Genomic DNA, 17,861 nt, shown 5'->3' with positions numbered 1-17,861 from the left:
TGTAAGAAATTGTGCGTGAGGATTGATGTGAAGGAGTCTAGTGATGGTGTGCGAAACAAAGAATGAATAATAATGGATGATGAAATTGTATGTATAAAACTAAATCTAACAAAGTAAAGAATAATAATGGATCGATGATGAAATTGTATGTATGAAACTAAATCTAACATTCGAATGTAAGCATTTCAGACGTATGGTGGGTTGTGTTGTAATGGAATCTGAGAGATTATTTCATTTCGACGACTATTTATGATGATATTAGAAACCTATTAAGCACATTGGTTAGCTACATGAGCGGGCTGTTATGCTAGGGGTAACAGTAGTTGTTGGTCTGTACTCCTAGGATTGTATGATCGTTAGCCCAATGTTACTTTCCTGTAGTTGGTCAGGATACAGAAGGATATTCCTGACTTCGTTAGGATTCAAATCTTTGTGTTCTTTTACAATTTTACTGTGTCGTAATCAACTCAGCTATGCCCCGAGGACTATGATAGAATGACTTAATCATCCTATATCTAATATCTAGGATGATTCTAATTGAGTACCCGGGGCAATGGTGCAACGATAGGACATCCGGGTTCGATCCTCAACTACGGCGTATTTGCAGGAATTTTCTTTCAAATGGGGAATGCAATCAAAGGATGCTGAGCATCTAGATTATAATGGTAAAACTTTACCGGACCGACCACCCATCAAAGGATGTTGAGCATTTTTATGCGCTTTCCGATTGACCCTGATGATCAATAGGAAATTTTCATGGAATCGATGAAATTGATTGGAATTTATCATTTTTTTTAGAATGATCTAATTGAAATTAGCCATTAAAAGAAAAATAAAGTACTTGTCACAATTTTCCGTCACAAATTTTGTGACGGGAATCTGGACCGTACGATGATTTATTATTATTATTATTATTATTGACAAATCGGCCCAAATCTTTCATGCGCCGCACTGCCAAAGCGGTTCTGTGAAACCTAAAAAAAGCGTTTTTTCTTCTTTTTTTTTCTTATTCTTCTACTTCCCCGCTTTCTCGCTGTTTCTCTCCACCACGATCGAAGTCCCAAATCTTCCTTGTATCTCTACCTTCCTCGTCGCTTGCTCGCCTCCTTTCCCTTCCTTGCTGCTCCATTGCGATTTTGCCCATGGAGACGCCGGGCTACTTAGGTGGGATCGGAGGGAAGTTGCGGCGGAAGTCGCTCCGAAGAGTCGCCACGACGCCCTACGATCGCCCGGCCACTGCCGCCCGCGGCTTCAGGGGTCCTGCTCTGGAGCCTGAGGGAGGTAGGTGGCTGGCGAAGCTCGTCGATCCTGCGTCGCGGTTTATCGCCAGCAGCGCATCCAGACTCTTCTCCTCGCTGTTCCGGAAGCGTCTCACCGCACCGATGTCTGAGGAAGATCCAGGTTGGAGGACAGGGCCCTTCCTTCTCGTTTTCCCCCCGTTTCCGTGCTTTTCTTTTTTCAGTTTGTGCTTGAATTTGATTTTTTTAATGTCAATCTAGGGTTTTTGATGTCCTGCTCTGTGTTTCATTTCATGTTAAACATGGCATATCTTATTATTTTCGACCAATCCAGTGATCGAACTAAATGAAATAAATGACCGGCTAACATTGTCATAGGGAAAAAGACGCACGCTTATATATTGATCAGGATACTTTTGTTTAAAGTTGCAGAGTTTATTTACCTGAGTTTTCCATATTTATGTTGATAGTATTGTGTTTTAAATCACACATTTTCTGTTTTCATGTTAATATATTTAATTGTTTTCTTTGGATAATTGCAATAACGTTAATAAGGTTCAGGATGTCGCTGAAAGGCTATGTTCTATCTTCTTGTATAATATTTCGTTTCTCATAACTATGCCTTTCTTCAAAAAATAGTTCTCTACTGTGTCAATTTGTTTGAGGAATTTCTGGACTTCTTTTTTAACAAAAAGGGACCAATAGGGAATATATATGTTTGATATCCTAGGTAATGGAAGGATATGCTACTTTGCATCCATCTTATGTCCTTTTTTCCTTTTCATAAAATGCATGTGCAACCTAAGGCCTTATGTGATAATTTGATTTAGTACTTTTAAATTTCTTATTTATTGGCTAATGTGTATTTTTTTCATCTTAAAGAGTGCATTTCAATATCTTGTATGGTTGTCTCGAGAGCGAGATTTGCAGTTCTTTATCACCTTCTGTGGTTTCAACAATTTATACAATATAATTATTCTAAAATTTATTCATGAACTCTGTGGGTGGAATATGTTCATTGTTATCAGTTTGCACTAGAAATTGGATAGTCCCTAGTTGGCCTACAATCTGCTTAAATGGATCATAACCAACGCAAGAGTGCACTAGAAACTCATACTCTGATGCTAATATGTCGACAACCATTAGTTCTTGACAAGATATAGAAAGGTATCAAAAAACAGTAATTGGGGCTGCTAATATGTTGTAATAAAAGTATATATATATATATATATATATATTGAGAATAATGGAAAAAGATATTATTTATCTGATCTCTATCAAATGTCTTATATAATTCACATAATATTCATATTGCAACATGTTTCCTAATTACTAATGTTTTGTATATACTAATATTAAAGTAAAAAGCATTATGTAGTATTATTAATATAACATGTTAGTAAGCACAAGTCTGATGGAAATGCCAGTTTTTCTATATGTATGAAACAATTGATTTGTTTTAGATTTTTTTTTCCTAATAACCTTACAACACCGATTACAAGCCATAAACCCAGCTATTTTTGTTTTGGGGTTGACTATATGAATCTCATTCCTTAATTAAATATCTACTGAGATCCATGGTCATATGATTTTTGACATTTTTTTTAACATAGGCTGTCTTATTTGAAGAGAACTCTCAGCCTTTTAAATCCTGCCTTGTGAACTATATTGACAGTTTTATCATTTTCCAATATCCTAAGAATTCATAAAGAATAATACATTTTAATTTTTATTTACTTAAAAAATACAACCTGATAGGCGGACTTACTTTTTAGCTATAGTCATTTTTACTGATGATACTTCTTTTTAAAATTGCATTAGCAGTTGATTGATATCAGATAGATTGAATCTGTGGATGGTACTTGATTTTTATAAGATAGATTGAATGTAAGTGTGGATGAAACTTGATTATTATTAAATAGATTGAATCTATGTGTGGATGAAACTAATAGCGAAATACTAATGATTAAGTAAGCATAAAAAAGAGTTATACACATGATTAAATAAGACATAAAAAGATATCTTTTCTTATCATTTTTTTTCATCCTAAAATTTTAATGTTTGAACTAATGTTCACACGTGGCTTGGAAATTGTATATGCAGGTGAAGCCTCTCAGTCTCAAGCTGCACAAGAAGTTAATGAAGTAGTTTCCCATGTTAGTAATTGAAAATGTAACTTTACTAGTATTCATTTTCCATGCCCGTTACCAACTTATTAAATAGCATCCATGACAACAATTTATTTCACTCTTTATGAAATTGATTAAGCTAGTGAAAATTATCTGTTTTCTATCACCAGCATTTATTTCACTTAGAATACTAAAGATTTCCTTAAGGTGATTTTCCCACCATTTTAAGGAAATTGTTTATGAGTACAAGATAAACACTACTTTCGGACACTGAGTTGATCATGGAAAGTAACAAACTACATGTAGGCTAAGCGAGGGTTCTTTTGCACTGGAATTGTATACATGAATTTTCTATTTTTTGGTTTCCTACATACAATGGACCATTGTGTCAGGGATAGCTTACAAGAGCCCATTTGTTTCAAACCCTTCCATGAGTTGTATCCGGAAGAGTGAAGCCAGATTACATATTCAATCCTTGACGAATCTGAGTCATCTAATAACATCCGTGTCTTAGGATCGTGTGAACCTATGTCAAAGAACACAAATTGATAATAATGTTTTGAATCAGAAACTCTTTGCATTCAGTTATCTTGAGTCATTCAACTTGACATATTCACTGGCATTGTTAGGGAAGATAAATAAATGTAATTTTAATGCTATGAGTCTATAACTAACTTGACCAATGTGATGGTTCGATACATGGCATGCTTTAATAGACAGAGTGCATAAAATTAGAAGTTCCACTAAATTGATAACTTTGTTAACTATTTTACAACTCATAACAGTTCAGTTACCTAATACACTCCCATAAAATGTCAAGGGAGGACTGATAGTGGTTGGCATATGATGCTTTATTTCTCCAAACCAAAAGATTGTTTCTGTGATTTGAAGCCTGGTCACAGAATAGTGAGTTTTCCAATTTCCATGAATTATTTTGAATGATATTGACGCTGAGAAATGAAACTATATACGATCACACCCACACTAATATTAAAAAAACTAAAATATGATTTTGCAACTAGATATTACTCCTTTGCTTGCTTTAAACAATAGCATCTTCTACTCTGCCTATTAATTCATTTACTGTTGTTATTTGCCATGCAGGATCTGCCACCTAAGCCCCCAGAAAATGAAGCTGGGAACAAAAACATTGCAGCAAATAACCATGAAGATAATGTAGTCTTGGAGTTTGAACGACTTATTAAGGAAAAAAGTTTCACAAGGTAAGCATCTAACTTATGCAGCTCTTTGGTATGAGGTGTATTGTCACCATCAGTAGCATTGCAATTTACTGCATCTAGTAACTGCAATGAATTTCTTGGATGTCTAGCTTCTGCAACAACTTTTATATCCTTCTCATGCTAGACATACGAGAATCGGAAGATGATTATTTGAATTGCCATCTTATATCATCCTTTGGGTGTTACTGTGATTATAATAGCACTAATTCATTGGTTCCCATTAGAACTCCAAAGTAGCATGATTCGGCAAGAGTAGTATTAGGATGGGTTAACTTTGGAATGCCCTTGTCTTGGCACCATTGGTATATTTACTAGTAATGTAATCCTTTTGTAGAGTTCAATCGAGGGATAGGATTTTTGTAATTAACTTCAAGTAGTTGGTCCCCTTTGATAAGAATAGATCTGAACAATCTCAAGGTGGCAGAGTGGGGAACCTGTAGTTTGCTCTTATTATTGTAGGTTTAGCCTCAACCTCCATGACTTAGTGGGATGATTTTTTTCCCTGGTCATCCATCCATGCATCTCAAATTGATTTTCATTCAATTCACTGGATCAGCTATCTGCACTTGGTTTTCTTTCTCCAAATCGAGTAATTGTCTTTGTCATGTTTTTCCTATTAAACTAGTGTGATCTTTAAGTTAATAAATTAATTACATGCACTTGAATCTTTACTTTAACTTTTTTGTGTTATTTTAAGCATTTTGTTAATGCTAGTAACTACATTTAAATGCCATTCTGGAGTTAATAATTTGATCACATGTGCCTACAGTTTTCTTTTTTTTTTTATTATTTTATGCATTTAATATTAATGGCTAGGTTCAGACACTAAGAATTCTTCTGTTTTTGAACAGAGCTCAATATGAGCATCTGATGGTTGTTCTGCAGTCGAGAACTACTGATTTGGATACGACAAATACTGGAGCAAATGGTGAAAAGATAGATGATGTTATTGTTCCCCTCCCAGCAACAAGAACAGACAGCTCTAGTTTGCTTGAAGATCTTGTAAGAACTTGAGATATTTTAGCTCTTTGAGAAACTAATATTATTAATTTTTCAGTTTCACTTGTGCGATAAATTTTGTATCTTTAGCTAGCATCTAGCTGATATGGTGGTTTAGTCTAGTTTGGAAATATAAAAATGACAGAATTGTAATTCCTATGTCTACAATTACAAGCCATGAATCCAAATCATTTTGGGCTTGCTGCTTTTAATTTCAATATACACCTAATATTTTAGATTATCACACTCGTTTCCATTCTCATGAGTGATTTAATACTGTCCATGAGAACTAATCTGTGGCTAACTTTTATGATATCCTAAATTTTCCTAACATTGCTTGAGCTTTATAGGTTGTTGATGATCATGCTGTTACACCAGTGGAACTTGCTAAAGAATATATGCGTGCAAAAGTTTCAAATGTTTCCTCTACACCTCTAAATTGGCAAAACCATCACTTTCATGAGAATAAACAAGTGCGAACTGATTCACGATATGGTGCAAAAAAGTTAAATCATAAAACTGCAAGATCTCTGGTTCAATTTTCTTTGCCTGCTGAGATTCCTGAAAGTAGCTATTTTACTCCTAGACCTCTTGGGAGATCTGCGATGTATACAATGGAAGGCTCTCATTGTGCTAAGGTTGGTGTTATTACTGCATAATGTGGCTGCATATAAGGGTTCAGTTTATATGTTGTATGTAGGCTGCTCCTAAATAATTCAGGGGATCATTGTTCTTTGCTTATATGTTTTTTCTGTCAAAGGTTGACCAATCTTTGAAAGATGGCTACGTTGGAACCTTGTCTCATAAGGCATCAGACGATGAGCATACAGAGGGGCTGGTGATTTGCTGACCTTTTTTTGTATACTTGATAAGTCTTGAGTTGTTTGATGCAGCATTAATTCTTTGCCAATGTCTAAGTTTTAAGTTGTTTAATGCAGCATTAATTCTTTGAGATATTGTGAGTGATTATTCAAAATTTCAAATTGTCTCTTTAAATGTAGGTGCGAAAACGATGTAGTTCAGCGTTGTATAGTGATTTTCGATCTACTTGTCCTATACGTAGGGTTCGTCAAAAATTGGGTATCAATTCTTCAATGAGAACAATACATTCAGTTTTCCCGGGGAATGTTGACCCTAGTAGTTCAACTGTCAAGAAGGTTGTTCAAGATGATTCATCAGGTAATCAAAGGCCTCATTGTTTGGATGTATCGGAAGAAACTGGGGGCGGCAAAATTCTCAACAGTGCTGTTGTTTCTGGTGCAGTTAAATCGACCGAGATGGAAAACAAAATATTGCATCAACTAGATAAATTATTGCCTTCACCAAAGGGAAAATCAGCTAAGCTAAACGATGATCCTGTTGAAGAATCACCTTCTAATTGGATACATACAATCCCAAAAGGTGAAGCTCACATAATTTTAACCATACAATTTTTAAAAATTACAAAAATCTTGTTTGTCCAAATTGCAGGTACCATCAACCCTTTATCTCATAAACAAGGAAGGTTTGAAGTGCTTATGGAGAATGGCCAATCAACTTCTCTTGGAGGAGTCAAATCTAGAAATGCAGTTGATAAAATGAATTTTGTTGTACCTGAAACTGCCTTCTTGCATGACAATAATGCTGTGGATGCTGGGATCACAGATTACATTGCTGTTTCTAGGAATCAGGAGCCAACTTTTCAGATTGGAGAAACTAAGGTATGGAAGCTTTAAATGCGTGGTGGCTGAAAATGCTGTGAGCTTGATGTATCTCCATATTTATTTAATATGGGTTATCCTATATTGAAGGGTTCTCCCATCACTTTTTGTTCAGGATACAGGAGTGGATGATACAAATTTGTTGATGGATCCTTCATCTCGACTCAATCATAGAGATGAGGTGAAGATTTCACAACATAAAGCTAACCCACCTTCACCAATAAGAACCGAGGGATCTCCAACAGTTTTTACATCCTTACCTGTGACCTCTTTATTCTCCAGTACAATTGATCTGAAGCCTTCTATTGATACTGTTGCCAACTATAGCAAGGGTTTTACTTTTCCTTCTGTAAGTGCTACTTCTCAACAACCTCCAACACCTACTCTGCCAGGACCACTAGTTGAGAAGTCTACGATGCAAAAAGGACAAAGTACTACTACTTTAGTAACATCTGGTTCCTTGGATGCTAGCAGAGCACAGTCAACCACAAACAAAGATAGTTCTCATGCTTCTAACTTAGAAAATGGCACAAGGTATGAAACTATGCCTATTGATTGGTTTTGTTATTACCAATAGTGGTATCTGCTATAGTCCATATGAAGGTTTTGTCTCAAAAGTTTTTTCCTTTATTCTCCTCTCCTGTTTGTTTTGTAAGAAACAGAAAAAAAAGGGTATGGACACAATGGGGAACTGGATCAAATCCTTCTTGCAGGTTGCAAATAGGAAATGTAGTAGCATGTAGGATTTTTGGACACGTACAACCTCATATGTATTCTTTTATTATTTAATTTATTTGATTACGGTAAGTACAAATTTTGCTCATTGATAATTATGTTTTAATCTGCATGTGAGATCACTAATCTACATGAAATTTATTTAGCTAACCTTAAAGACGTTCAACTCATATTTAAAAATGTTCGTTTAATTTTAAAGTGTACTTGAAAATACTTTCTCTGTTAATAACTTCATTTATGTTATCTTTTGTAATTTAAACTATTTTATTTAGTTATTTTCCATTTCTTATTCTAATTTAACATTTTATTATGCTTTGTATTTAGATATTCTAATTAAAGAAAAACATTAGTATTCATCCAATTTCCTTTAATGAAGATGTATTCAAGAGCTAAAATGGCATTTGGTGTTTAGTGTTTTCCCTTTGTTCCCATAATTCTGTCATCTTCATATTTTCTGTTGCAATTATTAGTTTGTTAATGGTGTTTCTTTCTATATTACAAGGTTAAGCAATGTTACATCCTCAATTGTTTCTTCCGATCCGGCACCTCAAATTAGTTCTGCGGATTTGGAAGGAAAGTCTTGTAATACATCAACATTCAGCTTGCATAGTGCAAATCAAGGTACGACACTCAAGTTTGGAAGTAATTCCTCTGCATTCGTGGCTGAGTCTCCGTTACCGAGTGGTGACAGTGGCACGGTTTTGGCAGTGCCCACGGTTTGTAGCTCTGTCGTCAGTTCTACTGCTGCATCAAGTCAATCTGTTTTTTCAGCAAAAGTATTCTCAGGTGCAAGAAACAACTTTAGTTTCAATTCAGCGAGATTTTAATAATTTACACACATCATCTCTGTGCAAAAGCACTGAAACCTGATCTAGTTTTGCTGTTACTGGATTTGTAGGAACTCGAATAGCACAACAAACTTCTGATGCTTCAGAGAGTCGGTTCCAGTCAACTTTTGAAAATAAACCTGACAGTGACATTGTTTTGGCACCACCAATAGTTTTCAGCTCAAATTGCAGTAATCCAGCCGCTGCATCGAGTCTGTCTGTGAGTGTTGGAGGAAGACAATCTACTCTTGCACCAATTTTGCCAGATACAAACAACACAAAACCTGGTGTCTTTTCAACAATGCTTACTAATTCAACCTCATCAAATCTGGACGACAGCACCAAAACCTCTCCTCCTAGTGATCATATTACTAGCTTTGCTGGAACTTGGTCAAATCAAGTTCAGAGTGGAAGCTCACATATTTCTGAAAGTTTGGGGAGTCACTGCCATTCAACTTCTGGAAACAGGGCTAATGGCGGCTCTGTTATGCCTGCATTCGGCGTCTCTACGGTGCCAAGTCTATTTTTTAACGCTGCTGGAAGCCAATCTGCTCTTCCACCAACAACATTATCAGGTAAAAGCAACGGCCATTCCAATTTGGGTTCAGGTTCTTCTACTGTTACTTCTACTGGATGTGATGCTGTTCGGTCAACTCAAGTACAAAGTCGAACCCCGCCTATTTCTAACAGTTCTCGGAATCAATTCCCATCGTTCTTTCCCTCTTCAACTTTGGGAACAAACATTGCTGCCTCATCAAGTTCCGGCAGCTTGCAGTTTTGGGCAACAAACACAAATTCCAGTTTCAGCACTACTGCTACTGCTACTACTACCACTACCCTTCTGGCAGCAGCAAGCTCCAGTTTATTTGGTTCTAGTTCCCAATCACAAACATTGCCTGCTTTTGGTGGTTTCGGCTCTACTTCCCTACCATCAACATTTAATGCCCCTTTTGTTTTTGGTTCGTCATCCAATCCACCATCCTCAGCTAGTTCTTCTGGACATCCTGCAGTTACTCAGATGAGTATCGAGGTAAGCCCGACCGCAGATGTTAACCTGTCAACAGGCAGCATGGTTCAACAGTTCGGCCGACCGGGCACTGCATTTGCCGCAACAGGCTGTGGTGCTTCATCTCCCTTTCAGTCTGGTAGCCAACAGAACTCTTCCCCTCAGCCATTTCTTCCACAATTTCAAGCTTCTGGCAGCTCTGGATTTCCTCAAGGCGGAAGCTTTGCTATGGGCAGTGGTGGCGGCGGCGGCGGCGGCGGCGGCGGCGGTGACAAGTCCGGCCGCAGAATAGTAAAGATCAGAAGAGACAAGAGGAAAAAGTAAGCGTAGTTTGAACCTTGCGCGCGGGATTGCAGTTGCTGTGATATAAATCTTGGTGAAGCTTTGTAGGGCTTGTCCTTGCACGGCCAATTTTGGTCCGCTCGTGTTCGCGCACACGTGTGTGCGTGCGTGCAATTTGTTGAGCGTGCGAGATTTTCTAGTGCATAATTCACCGAGACCACCACCGCCGTCGCCACACGTGTCTCTCTCAACTACTTCCGTTGATTCTCACTTCTCCTCAAACGCCGTCAAGAAAGTCGACGTCACGTCTGCACACGTGCCGACCGCTCGGCAAGCGGCTCGGTCCACGGCGTCCAATTCTTTCCAAAGTCATCCAATAACCGTCCGCCACGTCTGAAGGTGGGACCCATCTTGCTAAAGTACCCCAACATTGACGCGCATTTATAGTCCACAGAACCTTGGCCCCGCAGGGTCCCACTGAGTACGACGAATAGTGAATGGGTAAAGGGAGGGCGTGAGGATTGTATCTTGCAGCACATACGAAAAGTCGTACGCGAAGTCTCACCTTCAAATCCAACGCTGTAGTCACGTTTGAGTTCCGCCGTTTCCAGACGCCGTTGGAAAGCGAAAGACAGATATCGCTCACGTTATTCTCTTTTCTTCACATATTTATTTATTTAGATAAATATTTTTTTTCCCCTTCAGTTCATGTCGTACGAATCCGTTGGCTTATCCGAGAGCGGGAAGTCGAGGCCGAGCTATGGCGGAGGTGGAGGTGGGCGATGCGAGCGCCGAGAAGGGTGCGCCGCCGCCTCCGGAGAAGGCTAGGGCGGACGAGCCGGAGGTCGTCTGTGTCGAGCTACCGGCGCCCGCAGGATGGACGAAGAAGGTATGGTTTGGGGAAATTCCTCCTGGGTTTCGTGTTTTTTGCGCCTTAAAGTTCGTTTGCTTGCCCTAATTTTTTCCTTTATGGCTTCTATTTGAGTCGGGGAGCGTAGGTGATTGGTAGCTTGTCTTGGTGGATTTGCGTTGTGGATTCTAGGGTTTCTGTGCGTTCTGATTCATCGTTTCCGTTGCTTTGTTTAGTGGAAGCGAGATGATTAGGGCGTGGGTCGAATTTGTCCCTCAGTTTAGTTATCGCTCTTCTGAGATTAAAAGAATTTATAAATGAATCGCAAAGATATAATTACAGAAAAGTCACTTGATTACTTCATTTATGCTCAACTTCAATTCGAGAATGAAGCCTACCTTAGTGGCTCAGGAGTTAGCCTCTGCCTCAATTAGTGATTTCGACACTTCCAAATTTGGAAAAGAAGAGCATAATAGTAATTAGTAAAGGGATAATTACATGTTTAGATTGGGGGAAGTCCTAAACCTAAAATAAAACTGTGGGACTAAATCCATTACACTAATAGCCCTATTAATTTGACACTTGTGACACATTCCTCAAGCTGGAACATTTGATTCTACCTATGCTCAGCTTGCTATATAGAAATTAGCAGAGGACAACTATAAACTAAAATTAACCACAAAAAAAAATGAAAAGACGATTAAGTTTGGGAGTAGTTGATTCCCCACTCATATAATGATTCCTTCAACCTCATGTCATCATAGAACCAAATGAAATCTTTGACCTCCAATCAGCACTTCAACAAGAGAGGTTAGAGAGAGAGGATGAAGTGAAATGTGAATGAAGAGAGATTTCAGGAATTAATCTCTAGAGTGGATTTGTTCTTGAAGCTTTGTATAACAACATGCAGTAGGTTGAGGGGATAAAAGGAAAGCATCACAGATCTTTAAGAGGAAAGTTGGATAACACCACTTGATCCATTATTGGATGTATCAATATAAGAATAAGACATTTTCTCCTGTAAGGTCTTCATTAGCTTTTAGGCGGCATATATCAACACATGTAGAATAGAACCTGATATGTTGAAAGATATAAAATAAAGGCTAGCTGGGATTTAAGGAAAGAAGAAAAAGGAGGACAAATGCCCATAAACTCCTTGTGATGCAACAACAAGAAGAAACAAACCCAGGAAGAGGATTTACACTGCTTGCTTGTATTCAGATAGCAATAACGTGCAACTGAAGAGGATGAAAGCCCAGGTAGGAGGTAGAGACAGGGTGCTAGAAACAGAGAAGCAAAACCTGCAATATTTAGGGAGGAAGAACAAAGAATGAGCAGATTACTAAGAATTGCTTGCTACTTTCTATATCAGCAGGAAGAGGGCAGAAATTACTGTAGAACAAGAAATTCTAGCAGAGAGGTGTTGAAATCAGAATCTGTTGTGATGGTATACTGAGGAGAAATCCAATATATCAGAATCTGCTGAAAAAAAAGGATTTTGGTTTGATTTGGGAATCTCATGCTTGTGATGGATTAAGTGAATCCACTGTAGTCGCACTCTTACTGAATCTACAAGCAGATCTGGAATCACCAGAACAAGACTCGGAAGAAGTAGACACTGAAGAAGAAAGCATTGGCCTAGGAGCAGTGGCAGCATGGTTGCAATGACAGAAGATGGCATGAGGGTGCCTCTTTGTGGGTGCAGTAGGGGTGTGTTACAAATATGGTGAAGTGCTGTTCCTTTTTTGTGTGGGGAAGGAGCCAATGGTGGTTGCTGACACTTTTTGGATAGATAAAATGGAGGTTAAGGTGAGGTCTGGTGGATCCAAGTGCAAGCAGTGTCAACGATGTTGCTTGAGAATGCCAGAGGAATCTGCAGGTTTGAAATAGACACACCGAGAAGGAACTCTTTTTCTGTTTTTGCAAGAGGTGATGAGAGCTACCTCTGACAAAGGTGAAAAGGATGAAAAGGAAATCAGAAGGTGATGGGGTGTTTGTTGTTAGGTTGTTGTAGGTGACCAAGAATTGCTTGATGTGGTCGTTGGTGATGGGCACGCAATGTGGCCGAATGCTTGAAGAGGTTATGGAAGTGGATGCGATGGTTGTGTGAATGAGGAGGGTCCAAGAACTATCACAAGTTATTGAGAAGAGGAATAGTGGAATAGGATGCAATGGTGGAGCTTGCAAACAAGAACGAGAAAATGTAAGAACTTTCGATATACTTAGGATCAGAAAATAGTTAGTATGCATGCATGAAACTTCAATATAGCTGGCCTTATTCTATGGATTAGATGTGAAAAAAAATTAATATAGCATAAGCGAATGTTAAATTGATGTGTGAAGTTATTAGGAAAGATAAGATAAAAATTTTAAAAAAATACCACTATCTCAAGGACAGAAAAGCAGTCAAACAGACAAAACACATAATCCCACATCTTACTCTTGGAGCCTTGGCATCGTGACTAAGTTTATTATAAATTACTTTGTCATTGATACTGGTACGAATAATATCCAACTACCAAATAATAATAAAAATGTTCTCTATATGATCCAGTAAGTAAAAACAAGTTATTTTTGAAAAGATCAAAGAAATAACTAAAGTATTGTAAGTATTCCTGTCAACAAACAACAATTTGAATAATTAGATATAAAAATAACTTTCTCAATATAGGTATGCTGGTTCTAATATCTCTAACTATTAATTACCATTTATACTAACTAATAATAATGAATACTGTTCTACTTTTAATTATCCTTCTAAATATAACTTGTACTTGTTAGAAATCATTATAATGGTGGCTGATCTTTTCTATTGCAAATAAAACTAATATCTCTATTTTAGACCAAAAGTGGAGAACAATTAGATGCAATTCAATAAATGATAAAATGGTAGAACAAACTTCTGTCTCACATGCGTTGACATGCACCATATTTCATTTTATTGTAGAAGGCAATAAGAACTCCCAGAGTACAGTCAGCTGATCATGACTTTTGCTGCTTGTTAACATCATTCTTGCCATCTTCAAAAAAAAAAGAAGCATCGACATTTGATGTAGTTTAAAAATAAAATTGAGACGGTTAAAATTTTAAGGTTTAAATTAAAATTCTTATATTAGATAATTAAAATTTATAAGTTTCTAAAAATTGTAAGCTTTTATTTTGAAGTAGTAAAAAAAAGTAGGGAGTTATATTTTATTTTAGGGATTAGTCATCTATTTATGATAAGTTATTTTATATGAATGTTTTTTCTTTTGTTTACAATAATGGTTCCTAAATCCTCATGTAAGATATTCTTCAATGTTAATAAAATCCTTTTGACTTTTCTTTTGTGTGTGAGTTGGTATTCTATCTGTGTGATATAGTTATTCCTCATGCTACATCAACTTGGCATCAAAGCTATGTGAGAGTTTTGTTCAATTTTGGTGTTGCAACAGCATTCCTTCTATCAACTCTAGCTTTTATATGCTTGTTCTTACAGCTGCTCTTTACTCTCCTTTTTATCTCTTCCCATATTTTTGTTTCTATCCATGGCCATATCCTTTCCATGCATACAAATTCAAAATCCACATCAAGTAGCAAAAACATCAGTCATCAATAAGTTATCATCTGCTAGATTTGGGAAGTTTAATTTTGTTGAGAAAACACAAGGTTTTGACCTTTTCAAATATGGCACAGAAGGAATGTTTTGGCAACTTTGGGTTGGAAGTGGACTACTAAGGTGATGGTTCTAGAAAAACACTTGCATTGTTTATTTTACTCTGCTTCATTTTTCTGTAAAAGAAACAGGTTTTAAAAGGATGGTTTTAGTTATATAAAATTCTAAGAGGTTTTTAAATACTAATTTATGGAATCAGATTTATTCTAAGAGGTCTTTCTCATTTTTAAATTCTTTAGCTTGTTATCTAGCAAAGTACAAGTTTTTATGCTTTGTCAAGAACAACAAACAAATTTGAATTAGTGGTTTGATTTTTGTATCCTCTAAAGTATATATGAAGCTATTTTGTTTGCTTTGGCTACATTTTAGTACTTCGTTCCATCAAACAATGGGTCTCATTACTTTTTCTCTTTTTGTACAGTTCAATACTTTCTTAATTTTTTTACCTGCAATTAATTGAGTCCAAGCACGCCATGTGCCTTTTTTGTAGTGTTTTTCAGCAATTTGTGGGGCTGTTAGCATTATTTATGTCTACTTTTTGTATATGAGTTCAAAGCCTTCTCTAATAATACCAAAGATAGTTGAAGTTGGGTTCTGTTCAGTGTTGGTGAACCTAAGTATAATCTTACTGCATCCACATGGGTGTCAAACTGTCAAAATTTTGTAAGATAAATTTCTAGGGCCATTGTTGAGTTTGTTGATAACCCTTCATAGGTAGCCTCCGTGTAAAAAATTGATGTTTTTATGAAATGGATAATTTGAAAAATAAAATAGGAGTGTAATGGGAGACAATACTGGTCTCAAATCCTTGTTATGTCAACCGACATCGATCAGGTCGTTCTTAAATCTTTTGAATTCACCTTATCCCTTTGGCTCCACTCGCATGGCCCTATTAGGTCGGTCAGTTGCATTGCATTTTTTTTTAATTATCAACTATTTCTGAAATAGCTCTACAAACTCATCCTGACCTATCATTCAAAAGCTCAAGATAGAGTGTATATCTTATTAGCAGATTTACGATTTTCCATGTGTTAAATATTTTTCTCTTTTTTGTTCCGTCTGAATCTATCTCTTCATTTCAGCAGTTTATGATCTCAGTTTTTAAAAATCAACGTTGGCATCAACTTATTATAATCACAATAAATTGTACATATTTCAGCAACATGCTGATTTTGTGTGTATATTGGATTAATATTATTTTAAGATGAATATAAAAGCCAGCTATGACCATGCAGAGCTGCAAAACTAGTTTGGAAACATATTTGCCAGTGCTTTCTGTTCAGAAATTTATGGTAGTCTATTCTCAATGAATGGAGTGCCATAGATTCTGTAGTAACAGAGCCTGTGCTAATTTCTTTAGAGGATGATGACCATCTTCTTGCTTCTTGACTATTATTTGATTTGTTACTTTTACAGGCAATTACAGAAAAGTATAATACTGGGTTGTTATTTCATATTTTCTATAATAGAAAAAAAATATTTAGTCTTTAATCCAACTGAGAGCATTTTGCTACTTCCTTTTCACTTATTTAGTTCTTTTTTTGTTGTACTAAACTTAGCTTTGACAACCTCTGGGGCAAGGAGGTTTTGTCACAGCCAAACAATGGATTGACAGATTATGTAGGCTCCTGATACATGCCGTAATACCTTCCCTCTGAAATTTCCGACATGTACTGAATCTTAAAAAGCTTAAGATGGTTCTTCTTTTATGTCCTACCTTCATTATGATACCGAGAGTGCTAATTTTCTGGATGTGCAATGACACTGAAGATTCTTCTATCTTTCTGATTGCGTGACAATTGTCCAAGTCTTCTTTATCCTTATCTTCCTTTCTGAGTGATGAAAACCTAATATGCTGTTAATATTATTTTCCCATTTTTTAGAATATTTATGCATTTAAGATAATAGCAAATAGTTATTGTATTTCACATCCATCGATAGTGTAATGTATACATTTTTGGAACTGACAGTTCTTACTGAACGAGGATGCAAGTCCAAGAAAGAATGAGATTGTGTTCATATCACCTACTGGTGAGGAGATTAAGAATAAGAGACACTTACAGCAATACTTGAAGTCACATCCTGGAGGCCCCCCTTCAAGTGAATTTGACTGGGGAACTGGTATCTTCACTTTCTGATTATTTCCTAATGGATGTTAGAGTTCCACAATTACGCAAAATACATGCATATGAATATTGCACAAATGAATCTGTATTTTGGTTCATTTATCAAAAACTTATATGCAGGTGACACTCCAAGGCGTTCTGCGAGAATTAGGGAGAGAGCTAAGCCAATAGATACCCCAGAAGATGAGAAGCCAAAAAAGCGAGAAAAGAAATCAAGTTCAAAGAAAGCAACAAAAGACAAGAAGGATAATGAAGATGGATTTGATGCGACTTCGGAAGCAAAAGAGGATGTTGTGACAGAAGAAGCTAAAGCAACAACTGATGTGGAAATGCAGGATACTGAAGATGAAAACAAGGTCAAAGCTGAAAATGAAAACAAGGTTAACTGTGAGCCTGTAACAACTGGGACTGAAGTAAATGAGGTTATTGCTACCGAAGAGACTGCAGTGAACGAGGATACTGCTGTGAAAGTTGTGAATGAGGGTGCAGGCGAGCCAAATTCAACCTCAGAAACTAACGGAAACGTTCAAGAGAAAACTGCTGCTAATTTGGGGAACAATGACGCAGAAACAGCAACTGAAGCTGATAAGCCAGATGATTCAAAGGTATCGCCTCTGCCAGATGACTCAAAGGTATCCCCTCTGCCAGATGACTCTAAAAATTTGTCAGCAGCTAAAGACGACCAAGGAGATCCAACAGGGAATAGTATTCAGGAGGATTCGGTCTCTGCTGTCCCCAAGGATGTTCCTTCGGGAAACAGTGGTGATGCACAGCATCTGCCCAAGGCTTCTCCTATTAAAACTTAGTATATTGCCATCTAGACCATGGTTTACTTGATTCTAGGTTTTAGTGCCTTCTTTTGGACTGTTTGTAGTATGAACTTGTAACTAGCGCAAATATGCTGCTACTCCACTAAATGTTGTGACCATATGCATGTATCTCCTCTATCCGGTAGGTAGATTGTAATCTTAACTTGAAACCTACTTATTCCTGACGTGATACCCTGTTGTCATTAACGAATTATTGTCAACGCATGATTTGTATTTAACTTTCATTTCAGAATTGCCTTGCCA

General features: G+C 37.0%; 2 protein-coding genes across 2 annotated transcripts; both read left to right on the top strand.

Annotated features, from left to right (window-relative positions):
* Nucleotides 1-1,059: 1,059 nt before the first annotated feature.
* LOC141821542 (uncharacterized) lies at nucleotides 1,060-10,369 on the top strand. The gene is made up of 12 exons (XM_074708939.1): nucleotides 1,060-1,401; nucleotides 3,342-3,394; nucleotides 4,472-4,590; nucleotides 5,460-5,610; nucleotides 5,958-6,245; nucleotides 6,368-6,445; nucleotides 6,609-6,786; nucleotides 6,871-7,008; nucleotides 7,078-7,307; nucleotides 7,423-7,841; nucleotides 8,545-8,828; nucleotides 8,941-10,369. The coding sequence occupies exons 1-12, from the start codon at nucleotides 1,143-1,145 to the stop codon at nucleotides 10,197-10,199; spliced, it is 3,456 nt and encodes a 1,151-aa protein (XP_074565040.1). The 5' UTR covers nucleotides 1,060-1,142; the 3' UTR covers nucleotides 10,200-10,369.
* Nucleotides 10,370-10,867: 498 nt separating this feature from the next.
* On the top strand, nucleotides 10,868-17,818 carry LOC141822525 (uncharacterized). Its single transcript, XM_074709970.1, has 3 exons — nucleotides 10,868-11,046; nucleotides 16,633-16,783; nucleotides 16,909-17,818. Exons 1-3 carry the CDS (start codon nucleotides 10,918-10,920, stop codon nucleotides 17,592-17,594), a joined length of 966 nt encoding a protein of 321 aa, XP_074566071.1. The 5' UTR covers nucleotides 10,868-10,917; the 3' UTR covers nucleotides 17,595-17,818.
* Nucleotides 17,819-17,861: the final 43 nt, after the last annotated feature.

The sequence above is a fragment of the Curcuma longa genome, chromosome 2 (assembly GCF_044706935.1).
Source record: "Curcuma longa cultivar G26 ecotype Majalengka, Jawa Barat chromosome 2, ITB_CL_G26_1.1, whole genome shotgun sequence".
Lineage (NCBI taxonomy): Eukaryota > Viridiplantae > Streptophyta > Magnoliopsida > Zingiberales > Zingiberaceae > Curcuma > Curcuma longa.
The sequence above is the reverse complement of the archived record's forward strand: the minus strand, read 5'-3'. Positions and strand labels throughout refer to the sequence as shown.

Coding starts and splice junctions, on each gene's coding strand:
- LOC141821542 (XM_074708939.1), top strand. CDS start 1,143: ATGGAGACGCCGGGCTACTTAGGTGGGATCGGAGGGAAGTTGCGGCGG. Junction 3,395..4,471: donor TTAATGAAGTAGTTTCCCAT/GTTAGTAATTGA, acceptor TTTGCCATGCAG/GATCTGCCACCTAAGCCCCC. Junction 7,308..7,422: donor TTCAGATTGGAGAAACTAAG/GTATGGAAGCTT, acceptor CTTTTTGTTCAG/GATACAGGAGTGGATGATAC.
- LOC141822525 (XM_074709970.1), top strand. CDS start 10,918: ATGGCGGAGGTGGAGGTGGGCGATGCGAGCGCCGAGAAGGGTGCGCCG. Junction 11,047..16,632: donor CCGCAGGATGGACGAAGAAG/GTATGGTTTGGG, acceptor TGGAACTGACAG/TTCTTACTGAACGAGGATGC. Junction 16,784..16,908: donor TGAATTTGACTGGGGAACTG/GTATCTTCACTT, acceptor ACTTATATGCAG/GTGACACTCCAAGGCGTTCT.